This window comes from Asparagus officinalis, chromosome 5, assembly GCF_001876935.1.
Source record: "Asparagus officinalis chromosome 5, Aspof.V1, whole genome shotgun sequence".
NCBI lineage: Eukaryota > Viridiplantae > Streptophyta > Magnoliopsida > Asparagales > Asparagaceae > Asparagus > Asparagus officinalis.
Window position 1 is genome coordinate 130940383 of NC_033798.1, and position 16438 is coordinate 130956820.

At 39.0% G+C, this 16438-nt stretch overlaps 1 protein-coding gene across 1 annotated transcript in view; it reads right to left on the reverse strand.

Annotated features, from left to right (window-relative positions):
• LOC109841408 (galacturonokinase) overlaps nucleotides 1-8007 on the reverse strand; it is a 14479-nt gene extending 6472 nt beyond the window's left edge. Inside the window, 9 exon segments of the mRNA XM_020410362.1 lie at nucleotides 768-857; nucleotides 2018-2087; nucleotides 3195-3223; nucleotides 3313-3353; nucleotides 3807-3970; nucleotides 4834-4933; nucleotides 5822-5901; nucleotides 5988-6053; nucleotides 7837-8007. Of these exon segments, the coding sequence (XP_020265951.1) occupies nucleotides 768-857; nucleotides 2018-2087; nucleotides 3195-3223; nucleotides 3313-3353; nucleotides 3807-3970; nucleotides 4834-4845 (406 nt within the window). The 5' untranslated portion in view covers nucleotides 4846-4933; nucleotides 5822-5901; nucleotides 5988-6053; nucleotides 7837-8007.

Sequence of the window (16438 nt, forward strand, 5' to 3'; positions counted from 1 at the left end):
TCCCTTCACTAAACTCCCAAACATGATATTATATTTTCCCTCACTTTTCTTTCACTTCTCACCTACTTACCCTTCCTTTTTTTTTCCCTTCCCCTACACTAGTAAACTCCAAATACAGTGTTAGGTTATGGACATGTTCTTGTCTCTCTCAGAGTGACGACGTGAGATTTCTTTTTGGAAATTTACTTTTTAAGCCTCTCCCACCTATGTTTTACCTTTTGACTCATCACCTTTTGAGCCTCTATTAAAGACAAGTCTTTCCAGATATAATGAATTCAAAATTGGACAATTTTTGCCAAAAAAATGATACATATCCAGCCTATTTTTGCAACCTAGTCTGGTGTATTTCTATCCGAATATAGAATTGACCCTGTGAATCTACTTTGCTCGTTCTCATTGTATTGTTATTGATTCAATGATATGACTTATATTTGGGATACTTATAACTGCTATCAGATCACTAAAATTGATTTCCCGTTGCTCTTCTTTACATGTTAGTGCCTCATTTGCATTCCACAATCTTTACTTTCATGATACTTTTTCACAGCTAATAATCTTAACCAAGAAGATGTCTAAACTTGTAACAGTGATTGGACTATTACAGTGAACGCGGGATAATGTTAGTGAAAAGCTGAAAAGGAGGGGTGGAAACAGAGGGGAAAATAACATGACTGGAAAAAGTATGGCAGAACGTTCAAAAATAAAAATAAAAGGGAAAGAAGCAAAGATAGAAATCATGAAGTACATATCTAGTCAGGATGAAATACCACACTCATAGTTCTGTATTGAACTGAGACCAGAAGCTGATACCAGCTTTCCAAATTCTTCTAAATTTCCAGAAGCCCACGCTTGAATTCCTAAAATTGTAGAGAAAGCAGCATAAATAAAATAACCAGCATTTGTTATGAGATAAATGTCCAGAAATAAAATGCTGGGTCAAAAAAATATGTTGAACCATAGTTCATCATCAGTAATTTACAGAAATAGATCTCAACAAGTCATGTACAACGGAGACCACTTAGTACACCGATTAGGAAAAGCGATAATATTAAAGTTAATGGGGCTAGGAGATCTAGAGGTAGACCTAGAATGACTTGGTTAGAAGCAATTAAGAAGGATATAAGTTAATGGGGCTAGGAGATCTAGAGGTAGACCTAGAATGACTTGGTTAGAAGCAATTAAGAAGGATATGATTAAGACTAACTTAACGGAGGAGAGGTAGACCTAGAATGACTTGGTTAGAAGCAATTAAGAAGGATATGATTAAGACTAACTTAACGGAGGAGATGACCCATAACAAAAAGGAATGGAAAAATAGGATTCATGTAGCCGACCCCAAACATTTGGGATAAAGACTTGGTTGTTGTTGTTGTTGTTGTAGATCTCAACAAGTCATCTTGGGACAGTAGTATTATTCAAATTGGATAAATTTACCTTAGAGAGCACTTTAATTTCTTTCCATTCTCAAACTTACGTCTTACTTTCCAACTTTTACAGGATTTGAATTTGTTGGACATCATTTCTGATATTCACAGCTCCAAGTTAAATACAAAATTTTATATAATAGCATGCTCACTTGTTTCCCATAGTTGCAAAGTCGGGATCCTAATATACGATTTGGAGGCAATTCATTATCTTTTTGTTGTAACTCGGTAAAAGTCAAAACACAGTTGTATTAACTAGAATTCAACCATGATATATGTCAGGTATTGCTGTAAGAGAGAGGGGTGGGTACAGGAGGATGGGGCCAACAGTATCCTTTCACCTCTTGCAGTTTATTTTTTTCAACTGCCATTAAGGATTAGAAACACGAAAATTATGGTACGTATTTTTGTAATCTACCCTTAATTTGTAAGGTACATCAAACCAAACAAAAGGTTTGGAATATGAGTCTCCAGCTTTTAACAATACATAAGCAATAACCATTCCACATTTTCAACTTCTAATGTGAAAACATCAATGGAATTGCCAGTTATAAGAAACCAACATGACCTGAATTTAAATGTATATATAGTACCTTCCATAACCCGCTTGTTTTCTGAGAAGTAGTGTTCAGCTCTTCTGGCCAAATTTGACCCAAGTTTTCCCTGTGAACAAAGAGTATGAGTCCAAAAGTAGAAAATGGTTAAATTATCAAAATTCGAGTTGGGATATTTCCGTGGTTATAACCCATGAAAATAGCTTGTTTTGGGACCCTAAATTTTATGCATTCAGGGAAAAATAAAGTCGCAGTCTTTTGAATTTAAAAAGATCATTATATACCATATTCGTTTTCAGGCTATGGTAGGAAATCATGGTATTTCTGAACTCCAAAGTCAAAGCCGAAGTGCTTGTAACTATGAAAATGCTTTAAATATCTTCTCTACATGTCACAGACAGAGAGAAACAAGTGACCTGATTGTTTGCATATAAGATAAACATAAACAGATCATGAAGGTCTGGTGCTAAACATTATTAATACACCATTGTACTAACCTCAAGGTGAAACAAGTAAACAAGTGATCCGTTCATCAATGAATTTACATGATAATTAGATGAAAAAAATTGCTCAATAAGTCCAACAGTATGTGCATAATGTGCATTCATGGATGCATACATGCATGTGCACATATTACATATACATATGTACAAACATACAACATATCACATATATGTACACACACAAGGGAATTTCCCTCCAGAAACTCATGGTGCAAGCGCTATTTGGGCAATCCTCTGTCACACCATTTATCGTTTTATTTACATGTCCAGAATGGGAAGCAGGGATGGAGGGAGTTTCTTTCATATATCAAAATTGAAGTTTTAGGAGTCATTTATTTGTGCAGGGACTGTCCTTACAAAATAATCTAATATTGGGTAGCACTAAGAACGTTTGCATGAGAGAGATTAGTTCTTTCATATATAAATATTGGAAACCTATCATTCACTCACTGAAGAGAGATTTGCTTTCATATATCAAAACTGAAATGTTAGGACTTATTTATTGTGTAAGGACTGTCCTTACAAAATAATCCAACATAGGGCTAGCATTAATAGAATGTGTACATAAGAGAGATTATTTCTTTCATATATAAGTAGTGGAAATTAATCACTCACTGAAATGACATCCAGATATATATTAAAGAATAACACAATCCAGGGCTTCCAAAATTTGAAGTTCATGAAGGGGAAGCAAGAGAGGGGCAAGAGTCTACCTTGTGCGCTTCATAAAAGCTTGAATCCACTGTTACAATAAAATCGAAAATATTGATTAACACCAGTTTATAAATTAGTCAACGTTATTAAAACTATGTTTTATAACTTTGCATATACCTTCGGAAAGAATAGGCTCTGATTTTGCATTTCCTGAAGCACTTCAAAATGAAAAGGGGAGAACAAGTTATGTTATATCTAGTTTCACCTTAGAAAAATACCATGAAGAGAAGCAACATTGAAAATTCAACATTATAATATAATGCTCACAAAAAATTTGTGATGCAGGTGGCATTACTTCAGAAGGAGTTTATCAATACAATAGTGCAAAATTAAGAATCTGAGTCATATAAGCCATGGTCTCTCTTAGATTCAGAGGAAATTTACTTATCTTAGAATTGTCGTTGGTAACAATCAGATTAGCTTTGCAGTGTGAAGTACTTTGTCAATTATAGCCTTTTTTAGAAGTTCAATACTTCAACTAACTATTTCCTTACGCAAAGAAGTGACTCAAATATGATTGTGGTTTGCAAATGTGACCAGTTAGATTGATAGAATGCTCCATACGCAATTAAAGAATGTAGTATTAATTAAAAAGAGAATAATAAAAATACCATAAAAGAACTCGAGCGGCCTCTTGGCATTCAGAAACTCGACAGTTATATCCAGGGTTACTTGTCAAAGAATGCTTCAACCCTGAGAATGCCAATAAAATTTTGTACATAGACTCTCCTTTTGAATGCAGGCGCGAGGAATAGATAAGAGTATGTTCTTTTATCTGATCAATTGAAATACTTGGTTAGAAAAAAAATCATGTACAATTTATTCAACAAAACCAGAATATGGGTCTTAGACCAAAAAACATAGATAGACATGCTATGATCAAACAGAAATAAAGAAAAAATAGACTTTATATAATTAGATGAAAATATCAGCCACATATATGATAGTAAGGACAAGAAGGAATAAGAATTGAGTTATTGATGTTTTCTATCTATGTTGAACAAACTTATAGCTTAATATTTCATATTGCAGATGTATTTTAGAATACATCACTATTACCTCATTTCAAATAGATTTAATGCAACAACACCGCCTAAGGCTCTATTTGGCAAAATGTACAGAACTGGGCCAGGGCTCATCCCAGTTCTAAGCTGGTTGTATTTTTGAACTTGAGGTTTTTTTTGTTGTTTTTTTATGTTTTTTTTTTTTTTTTTTTTTGTTTTTGCCTAAGAAAAACTGGGCCAGCTTTGGCCCAGTCTTTCCCAATCAGAAATGTTCTCAAAATTGGACCAGGTTTGGACCAGGTCCAATTTTGGGTGTATGCCAAACAGGTGCTAAGTGTTTGTGCCACTCACTATGTTTGACTTTGTGTTCAGTTATACGTCATTCAAGCAAAGATGCACACCAAATAAATTAGAAATTGCTGGAAGAAATGATTGTTAACTCAAGTAACAGATGTAAATTTCCATACCTTTTTTTTGTGACAATTTTTTATTTACTTTTTGTTGTTACTGGTGCACGAGTTGTTTGTACATGAGCTTTTGTGTGTATTTCTAGCAAGTGGTATCGGCAGGGATATGTCAGAACGAGTAAACTTACTGATGATATTGAAATTTCTCCACAAAGTTGCTGTCTTACCTTGCAGTTCATGATGGTAAGATAACCATATTTAGAAAGCAATATTGCTGATTGATCCAAAATACCATTTCTCAAACCTAAATATCCATTTTCAATTAACCTGCATTATAGAAAATTTAGCAGAATGGGATGACGTGAACATTTATACATAATCCAAGTACAAAAGAGCAATCATGGCTGCAAATCTGATGAGACTTTATTTGATAGGATCCACAATGAAGCTTTGCATTCTAGCTAAACTTGATCAATTAGTTTGTAAGACATGCACGAGAAAGATGAGAAACTTTAAGCAAAAAAAAATTTTATTTATATATTATAGAAATTATAGCTTTAAGGAAATAATAAATTGACACAATCACTTATGGTATATGAAGTCCTACATTAAAAGAATAAGGCTTTGTTTTATCAACAAAATTCAAAATTAGGGGGGAAAACAACAAATATTTATGTAGAATTAATCTTGTATCTCCTAGTTGATCAAAAACAAACAGCAGAAGGGTTACTGAAACCAAATGCTAATCTGAGAGAAGTTAAATATGCATTTTAAACAGTTCAACATTTCACCTCCATCTTAACTGAAAGAAAAGGTTTTACACTGCTAACATTGTACTACGGAAAGAAAAGGTTTCACATTCCTAACGTTCTATTACTTTACATGTACGTGCTTTATGCAAGTTATAGAGTACACATGTGTTGTCTAATGCTTCCATTGTACAATAAAGTTGGATGGTATAATTTTTGAGAAATCAATCCAATGACTCTTACCAAAGTAATACTTTAATTGCCTCGAAACTGAAACAGGAAAAGGCTACAGTCTTAAATGGAGAGAAGAAAAGAATGCCTAAAGATAAAGTATCTTATTATTTAGTTGCTTTGCAGATATTCTTGGAAATCGTTTATAATGGCAGTTAGACTACACACTAATTCAAAGTGGAACATTACACAAAGAAGTTAATATCGCGTACATGTGGAGACAATATATGCTTACCTGTCCAACTCAATATTTTCTTCAGGGGAAACTGTTATGTTATTTGCATATTCCAAAGCCAATAAGTAGGCAATCCCAGCCTGTAAATTCAGAACTTAAAATATGGTCACAAAGTAACCTTGTATGAACTAAAGATAATAAAGGATAAAAATTATCAGTTACTTACAGCTGCTGAAGAGCTAAGCCCTGAACTGTCAAGTCCTGCAGAGCCACAAATATAACCAATTATTCCCTGCAAATCATACTAGAGAGTTACTATAGGAGTATGACTGCAAAATCTATCAACATAGACAAAAAATAATCTTAAAGTCTTCAAAGCATCACATTTAACTGGGAGTTGTAATCTCACTACTTGTCAAAAGATTGTAATCAATCACTAACTTGGTTATTCATATAGGACAACAAAAAGCCTTTATCCCAAATTTTTAGAGTCAATTCTTCTATTGAGTTCTTTCATTAAGGGCTATCTCCTCCATTAGGTTAACCATTATATCCTTCTTAATTGGCCAATCAAGTTCTCTTAGGACTACTGCTAGTCCTCCTTGCACCAATAATTGTAATCTAATTGATTCCCCTAATTGGTGCATTTACTGGCCTCTGTTGCACATGCCCAGCTATTACTTATATCCAAGAGCAATTACACAAATGCTAATTAGAAGAGGTTATTTTCTTCCACAAGACAGAAGTAAACTTATGGTTCTTCCAAAAGTAGATGCATCTACTTATTACTCACTTAAGATAGCAGATATTTCAAAGATGGAAAATAATGTGACAACAATAACGAACCTACCAAACATACTTCATTAAATATAGTTGACCAGGGAATACCAACACTTAACTAGAGGTTGTATCAAAAACTAGATCAGTTTGTGCTAGAAAAATGTTATTGAAGATGTTGGTCTCTAACCAAGCTACTTAACCATCAGATATATTGGTACTAACTTAGTTATGTTATGCAAAGTCACTAAAAAAGAAAGAGAATGATCAACAAGATTGTTTCACTGTGCTTGTAAAAGGAGGTTATCCCAGTTTGATATATACAAGTATCACTTATTGGTATTTAGAAGTGTACTGTGGTATAAGAAAAACTGTTGAGCTTGTCACTGTTACACTTTTCTTTATGATATAAGATATGAACAATTGCATCAATCAAGGAAATATTTAACCCCAAATATTCGTCACATAAAAGGTCAAATCAATGTTTCAGAAAATTGGCACTAAAAAAACTTAGGTTATGTACATTGTCAATGGGTAACTAAAGGATGACAGTTACTGATAAATTTGCAATTTTCAAGAATTAGATCCAAGATGAGAGTTTGAGTTTGACTGTTCTGGTCTATATGTTTGTTATTTGTAAGTGAAGCTTAGAACTGCTAATGCAGTTTAAAGGCTATAAAATCTAGCGGCTCTAACTTCTAATCGACTAACTTCTAATTGGTTGTAGGAAGATAAATGCAAAACAAATGTGTAGCAGTCTATACAGAATGCTGCATAACCATTCAATCTCTAGGGCAAAACTTTTAATTTCGGATATGGTTGCAATTAACTTAATGGAGGAGATGACCTGTAATAGAACCGAATGGATAAATAGGATACATAAATCAAATTCTTCCATTAAGTTCTATCATGGGCCATCTCCTCCATTAGGTTAACTATTTTCTTCTAAACTGTATAGATATACAAGATTAAAAGTCGAAGTTTATAGTTTCTTTGAAGTCCCAAAAGAAAAACATCTATAAAATGTTCGGTTACTTCAGTCAATGGACTGAGCGACAGTATTTAATTTTCCATCGTATTCTTGTTTAATCTCATAATGGACCAAAATTGTTGTTTCAAGCCTGACCATGGACTTATTATGTATAGCTAAGCCTAGTAGCCCAGCTTGTCCTAAGCACCTACATTGTTCCATGTACACAGTTCACAATAATAACATAATAAGAAAATAATTTAAAACTGCTGATTACTTCAAATGAAAAATAAAACATACACCATAAAAAACCATACCTCTTTCTCACCTTAGTAAGATGATGTCCTCCATTTTGCAAAGCATAAAGAGCACCCTTTGCATAAGAGCCCCATTCTAGTTCCTCATGATCTACACAATTTTTTTCTTCATTTTTTTTAGCAATTTTTGGATATTGTGCTTCATCAACTCTGTAATATCAATTAATGGGAATATAATGTAGCTGGCCTATATAAAGTAAATAATATGAAATGTAACAACTTGAACACAAATAGAATACAACTTAAAAATGAAAGGCATGAGAAACACACACATACATATATATATATATAGAGTAAAGGCATGAGAAACACACACATACATATATATATAGAGTAAGACTCCTATCAACTTAAGTTGATGTCCACCAAACTTCCTAGCCACTCATTTATTAATATAAAAAAAATCATATCATGCAAAGATCCCTAGGCAATATGAGTGGCTAAAAAGTTTGGTGGATAACTTTTTGCTATCCACTTAAGTTGACACACTCCTATCAACTTAAGTTGATGTCCACCAAACTTCCTAGCCACTCATTTATTAATATAAAAAATCTTTTAATATCACTGTTTGTGGAAAATTTGAAGTAAAAGAAATGAAGGAAAAATTGATTTGTATTCCTTTAATCTCAGTTACAATTGGATTTCCTGATTACAAAATAGATGAGAATTGATCTGGATTCTCCCCTTTGTTTAAATCTGGGTTCTTCACGGTGGCGATGAGATACCTCCCTCGAATGCTCGCGTCGAGTTTGCTTCTCGTTGACGATCCGACGTCTTATTTCACTGGAACGTGGTTTTCTCCTCACGATTTGACGTTGTGGAGAACTCTGAACGAGTTTAAAACTCTATGAAAGAGTTGATTTAACCGAAAGTCGGTTATAAGCCAAGGATGAAGAAGATCTTGTTGCCGATCTCCAAAGCTCCAACTGAAGGATGAAGGATCCTCTTTTCGCTGCCAAGTCCCAGCCGAAAGATCAGAACCGAAGCCCCTGAACTGAATTGATTTTCAGTTATTTATAGGGGATTAAGGGGTGTAACCACCTCCTTAATTCGCTCCTAAGTGGGGTAATGGGATGTAACCGCCCCTTAAATCACCCCTGAGTGGAGTTGTGATCCCCTCAGATTGTGGGAAACGGTTTTGAAACTGTTCAGCTCGTGTTTGAACGAGTCAAACGCAAAACCCGTGTTCTGGTGTAAATTCTGCGTTCAAACACAGTGTCTGGAAGTTTGAACGCATTGTCTAAAAGCTCGGCGCAGCGGCTGGAAGCTGCGTTGGCATCTTGTTGGAAGCTGCGTTTGTAGCTTGTTAGAAGCTGCGTTTGGCGGCTTGGAAGCTGCGTTTAGCAGCGGATGGAAGCTACGTTAGTAGCTTGTTAGAAGCTGCGTTGGCAGGATTTAAGAGCTGCGTTTGGCAGCGGATAGAAGCTGCGTTTCAGCTGCGTTCGTGGCTATGAACATGGTGCGTCTTGATGCTGGTTCGCGGGGAGGACTTCCACGTCTTGGTTTGAAGAGACCGTCGATTTGTAGTCTCTTTCTGTCAGAACGTTGCAAAGATCGTCGTTTTGTAATCTTTGGTTTAGCTCTTTGATATGTTAGAGTCGTCAGATTGTAACTCTCAATGTTAATTGTGAAGGCTGTTGATTAGAGCTTTCATCAGTTGTTACGAAGGTTGTCAGATTGTAACCTTCATCAGTCTGCATGAAAGTCTTCAAATTGTAACCTTCTGGAAGTCGTCAGAGTGTAACTTCCATCATCGGTGTTTGATGGGGATCAGCTATCTGCAGTGATTTTTAAACAGCCTACATAACCCCCTCCAAAGTTTTCGAAAGCTCGCGGTTGACTGGGACGAATTTTTGAAATACTTTGGATCTCAACTCTGATCTCGGAGCTGTTGATTCCTTGTCATAAGGAGTTGTTCTCTGCACTTGCTTCAAAGGCATCTTGGCTGAAGGGATTTGCCACGTAGGACCCGTGTGAAGGTATGCGCCATAATCCTGCTTCTGGAATGTGGGGGTGGACCATGCATTTTGAACTTGAGATGCGGGTCTCACCCTTGCATGTTGAATTTGGAACACGGGTGTGACCTCGACGTTTTGACTTAAGACATGGAAGTGGCTTCCGTGCATTTTTTACTAAGTCTTTGAGACTTGTCTTTAGCTCATCTGTTTTAAGTCTCGGCTCACATCCATTAAGCTGATGGGGCTGCAAATGTGCATAGGATTTTTGGCAAACCCTCAGCCATCAACGGATTTGATAAGCCTTTACCGACTACCGTTTGAATCGGGCTAGCATGTGGATTGTCTAAGTCCGTTCCACATGTAACGTTGTGCTAAGAGAATGAACCCTCCTAGACTTGATGCTATGATTTTGAATACATAGACTTTGTCATTTTTACGGGAAAAGACTAACCGGTAACGCGTGTTAGGCGTAGGCTTATCTCTAATTAGGGATCGAGATAAAGTCCCCCATGCATGTAAGACATGTTTTTTTTTTGTGCTACGATGTTGAATACGTATCCTTTGCCAGAGGTGTAGTATTAACTTGGCGTGAATTTTCACTTAGAGTGAAATTCAGAAACTTTCTTTATTATCACTGGGATAATTTCAGAAAATCTCTAATCCACTGGGGATTTTATAATGAAAACTTGCTATTCTTGTTAAAAAAGGATTAACAAGTTCATTGGGGAGTGTTTGACTATTAGAGGTATGATGTTAACCTAACAGTATTTTATGGACCTATCGCTCTATTGAAGAGAGTCGATAAGTTGATTTAGTCGTCAGAGGTGTGATGTTAACTTGACGGGTAAGAGACATATCGCTCTATTGAGGAGAGTCGATAAGTTGGTTTTGTTAGAGGTGTAGGATTAACGTGACAAGAGAATGTTGCGATCGGAGTAACTTTGTGGACTTATCATCCTATTAAAGAGGATTAATAAGTGGATTGTCAGAGGTTTGGTGTTAACATGACGGGAATTTGTTGCGATCGGAGCAACTTTGTGGACTTATCATCCTATTGGCGAGGATTGATAAGTAGATTGTCAGAGGTATGGTGTTAACATGACAAGAGAATGTGTTGCGATTGGAGCAACTTTGTGGACTTATCATCCTATTGACGAGGATTGACAAGTGGGTTTGTCAGAGGTGTGATATTAACATGACAGGAATTTGTGTTGTGATGAGAGCAACTTTGTGGACTTATCATCCTATTGACGAGGATTGATAAGTAGATTTTGTCAGAGGTTTAGTGTTAACGTGACAGGATTTGTGTTACGATTGGAGCAACTTTGAGGACTTATCGCTCTATTGAGGAGAGTCGATAAGTTGGTTTTGTCAGAGGTGTAAGATTAACGTGACAAGAGAATGTTGCGATCGGAGCAACTTTGTGGACTTATCATCCTATTAAAGAGGATTGATAAGTAGATTTTGTCAGAGGTTTAGTGTTAACGTGACAGGATTTGTGTTGCGATTGGAGCAACTTTGAGGACTTATCGCTCTATTGAGGAGAGTCGATAAGTTTGAAGTGTTGCGATCGGAGCAACTTTGAGGACCTATCTCTCTATTGAGGAGAGTCGATAAGTTGGAAGTGTTGCTATCGGAGCAACTTTGAGGACCTATCGCTCTATTGACGAGAGTCGATAAGTTAAAGGTGTTGCGATCGGAGCAACGTTGAGGACCTATCGCTCTATTGACGAGAGTCGATAAGTTAAAGGTGTTGCGATCGGAGCAACATTGAGGACCTATCGCTCTATTGAGGAGAGTCGATAAGTTAATTTTATCAGAGGTGTAGGATTAACGTGATAAGAGAATGTTGTGATCGGAGCAACTTTGTGGACTTATCATCCTATTGAAGAGGATTAATAAGTGGATTGTCAGAGGTTTGGTGTTAACATGACGGGAATTTGTTGCGATCGGAGCAACTTTGTGGACTTATCATCCTATTGGCGAGGATTGATAAGTAGATTGTCAGAGGAATGGTGTTAACATGACAAGAGAATGTGTACTTGTGACTTGCACAAGATTTTAGGAATTAGCGTCTCGCTTGGGAGATTTGCTAAGTGAGTTTATCATCAAAAGCGATGAATTTTAATACTAAGATTTTGAAGACTTAGTGTCTTGCTGGGGAAGAATACGATTTGAGCAATTTCGAGGACCTATCATCCTATTGACAAGGATTGATAAGTTGATTGTCAGAGGTGTATTGTTAACGTGACAAATTGGAAGTGATGCAAGCTGCATTCATACTCTGTGGGGTGATGATCGTCAGAAGTGTAATGTTAACTTGACGATGTGAAAGATTTATTACTCTTAATCCAATGGATTCCAAGTAACCAACCCCCAGTCTTGATTAAGACTTAGCAGGGGAATAAAAAGAGGTAGACAAGGCACATCACCTAGTGGGGCAGTATCCATGAAGTCGGAATAGAGGCACATCACCTGGTAGGCCATTATCTGATGAGTTTGACTATCAGAGGTATCTATTAACGTGATAGTTTTGTGGACCCGCCATCCTACTTGAAGAGGATTGGTAGGAGAATTTAGAGGAAAAGGACTATTAGAGGTGACGGTTAACGTGATAGTTGTGGTGGACCCGCCATCCTACTTGAAGAGGATTGGTGGGGGAATTTGGAGGAAAAGGACTATCAGAGGTGACGGTTAACGTGATAGTTTTAGTAGACCCGCCATCCTACTTTAAGAGGATTGGTGGGGGAATTTGGAGGAAAAGAACTATCAGAGGTGACGGTTAACGTGATAGTTTTGGTGGACCCGCCATCCTACTGAAGAGGATTGGTTTCAGTGGTTGTAGTATCTTCCCCTTCTGACTGAGAAGATTGGGCTTGGTCCGATTGCTCAGGAGAAGATTGGGCTTGGTCTGATTGCTCAGGCTGATCCTGCCTACTTTGTTCTTCAGCTTTGATCCCGGCAATAATCTTTTGAGCCTGTTCGCCTTGAGAGATTAGTTGTCTCCAAGAACGGCATTCTGCAACCCTCATTTGTGCTAGAAGGTTGGTCTGCAAGTTGTGTTGACAGGTCTCTACTAAGGTAGACTGTGTCATACATGTCGGGCATCGAAGAGCCATGCTTCGGAACCTCTTGATGAAAGCTTTGACGGACTCCCTCTTCTTCTGCTTAGTGGCGAGAAGGGTATGGATGGAGACTTCTGTATCCTCTTCAAAGAATCTCGATAGGAAGAGTCTCTCTAGATCCGCCCACTTTTGGATACATCCCTCAGGCAGTTTCCTAAACCATTCAAAGGCGACTCCCTTAAGGGTGCTAATGAACAATCGAGCTAGTATGGCATCGTTTGATATCACATTCCCAGTCTGTGGCTTGAAATGATAGATATGTTGATTCGGTGATCCCGTGCCGTCAAAAGTTTGTAGCGTCGGGACCTCAAACTTGGGAGGAGGCTGCATCCCATTCGGCAGGATAGGGTCTGACAACGCCCTCATCTTGGAGCTCGCTTCTGTTGGCCATGACATTGAGGCGGGCTTCCAATTCTTCCATTTTGGCAGAATGGAGATTACGCTCGTTCTCAGTCTCTCTTCCTTCATCAGAGGAAGATTCCAGATTATGGGCTTCTTGGTCAGAAGCCGTGTCATCAATTACTTTTCCCTTCCCTTCGCTTATGTGAGGTCGGGATGAAGACGTTTTTCCTCTCCGGGAAGATTCTTGCCTGGGTGGCGAATATGTCTTTTGAGATTTGGCCTTGTCTGTGACAAGTTGAGTCAATAGGGCCATGAGTTCATTGATGGCCTCCTGCTGAGATTTGATCATGACTTCCTGCTCAGTAATTCTCCTTACCAGGTCTTCATGGTTTCCCGTCATATAAGCGGAGCTCTCATGCTCAACAAAAGAGCTTGATGATTGGGACTCTGCAATGGCTGAGTGTTCATCATCGGAATTGGTTCCTCTGGCTAGCCTCCGATAGTTGACGGGGAGAATGGCTCCTGTTCGTGTCCGAGTGCATTGGTAGACTCCTTCAAACTCGTTAGCAATTTCTCTGACGGTCGGTGAACGACTCGTCTCAGAGTCATCTGAACTAGGACCTGAGGCTTTTCCTCTACCGATCACATTGATAGTGACCCCAGGATATTCGGTCTCTGGAGACTCCTTCATGTGAGAACGTCATTGTTGGTTGGGCAAAGCAACGTTCGTAAATTGGTCGAACACCAACAGTTTGACCGCATATGAGCAGCATTGACATCCTGAGAGGACCGTAGGAATCAGTCGTTCACATTGGAATGAACGAATGACTTGTTGCATTGGTCTTTCTCTCAATATGAACTCTTTCAAATCTATTGTAAAGATTCGAGGAGAGTTACTCACTGATCGTGAGCTTTGAATTGGAACCCCCAGCCCATGATTGGACAAGACTGGCTCTTGGTGAACATGGATCTGGTTGAGATGCCTTGAATCCATGGACTTTTGACATCCGCCCCTCAATCTAGTCGCGCTACGCAGAGTATTCGGGGGTCTCGCGGGGTCCAGGGGGCGGCGCGCCCCTGGCCAGGGGGTCCGGGGGGGATGGTATACCCCCCGGCGGGGTTCGGGGCAGCGCCCCGAAGCTCCACTGTATACACCATGTTCTATATTGGGTTTCCTTACCCAAACGCATGTCTGATGTCCGCCTTTGGATTCTGGAATGCTTTGCTGAGGACTGCGTTCAGGATGGTTAATGCGGTCTGGAGACCTGCGTTTTTGTTTTGTAACGCTCCCTTGAGGGTTGCGTTCTGGCTCAGTAATGCATGCCTGAGCTTTACGTTTCGATTTTATAACGCGCCATTTAGGGTTGCGTTCAATCTTATTCACACAGAGCCTATGTTTTGGCTCATAGACGCGAGGCTTGCGTTCTGAAACAGAAACAGGGTCGCGTTTAGGCTCATAAACACGAAGCTCGTGTTGACTTAAGAATCGGCATTCTCGGAGATACGCTCGTTGTAGGGATCTCCTCCTCCGTCGAGCAGCGTTCTTCTTAGCCTGCTTCAAGGCCTTTGCAGCGACGCCACCATCTGTGTTGATCAAGTTTGTCGCCTCAATGGACATCTTTCGACCCGATACCCGTCGTCTTGGCGCGGGTTTGGCTGAAGCTGAGCCCACTCCATCGGGGGAGGGGCTGAATTGGAGCAGTTGGAGTTTTAGTCTCTTTGGAAACTTTGTGGATCTTGCGCATAGCCTTGGGGCTAAGGGATCCAGAGGAGAGGGCCTCCTCAAACTTGGCTTGATCAAACTCTACCACGAGAGTTTCGACGGTTGTTCCAGTGAGATGAATATCGGATTGTGCCACCACTTCTTCGTCAGAGAAGCTTGTCCCCAGCAGAGTCGCCATCTTTTGTTTGTGGAAAATTTGAAGTAAAAGAAATGAAGAAAAAATTGATTTGTATTCCTTTAATCTCAGTTACAATTGGATTTCCTGATTACAAAATAGAGGAGAATTGATCTGGATTCTCCCCTTTATTTAAATCTGGGTTCTTCACGGTGGCGATGAGATGCCTCCCTCGAATGCTCGCGTCGAGTTTGCTTCTCGTTGACGATCCGACGTCTTATTTCACTGGAACGTGGTTTTCTCCTCACGATTTGACGTTGTGGAGAACTCTGAACGAGTTTAAAACTCTATGAAAGAGTTGATTTAACCGAAAGTCGGTTAGAAGCCAAGGATGAAGAAGATCTTATTGCCGATCTCCAAAGCTCCAACCGAAGGATGAAGGATCCTCTTTTCGTTGCCAAGTCCCAGCCGAAGGATCAGAACCGAAGCCCCTGAACTGAATTGATTTTCAGTTATTTATAGGGGATTAAGGGGTGTAACCACCTCCTTAATTCGCTCCTAAGTGGGGCTAATGGGATGTAACCGCCCCTTAAATCACTCCTAAGTGGAGTTGTGATCCCCTCAGATCGTGGGAAACGGTTTTGAAACTGTTCAGCTCGTGTTTGAACGAGTCACACGCAAAATCTGCATTCTGGCGTAAATTCTGCGTTCAAACGCAGTGTCTGGAAGCTTGAACGCATCGTCTGGAAGCTCGGACGCAGCCTGCGGCTGGTTGTTGAAGCTGCGTTCAGCGGCTGATTGGTGAAGCTGCGTTCAGCGGCTGATTGGAGCTGCGTTTGGCTATGAACATGGTGCGTCTTGATGCTGGTACGCGGCGAGGACTTCCACGTCTTGATTTGAAGAGACACCATCGATTTGTAGTCTCTTTCTGTAGAAGTGTTGCAAAGATCGTCATTTTGTAATCTTTGCTTTAGCTCTCTGATATGTGAGAGTCGTCAGATTGTATCTCTCGATGTTGATTGTGAAGGCTGTTGATTAGAGCTTTCATCAGTTGTTGCGAAGGTCGTCAGATTGTAACCTTCATCAGTCTGCGTGAAAGTCTTCAAATTGTAACCTTCTGGAAGTCGTCAGAGTGTAACTTCCATCATCGGTGTTTGATGGGGATCAGCTATCTGCAGTGATTTTTAGACAGCCTACAATCACGCAAGGATCCCTAGGCAATATGAGTGACTAAAAATTTTGGTGGATAATTTTTTACTATCCACTTAACTTGCCACATGTTTTGCTCGGATTATATATACCCCAAACTTGGAGAATATTTCTCAAATTAAAATAGTTGAGAGGGGACAC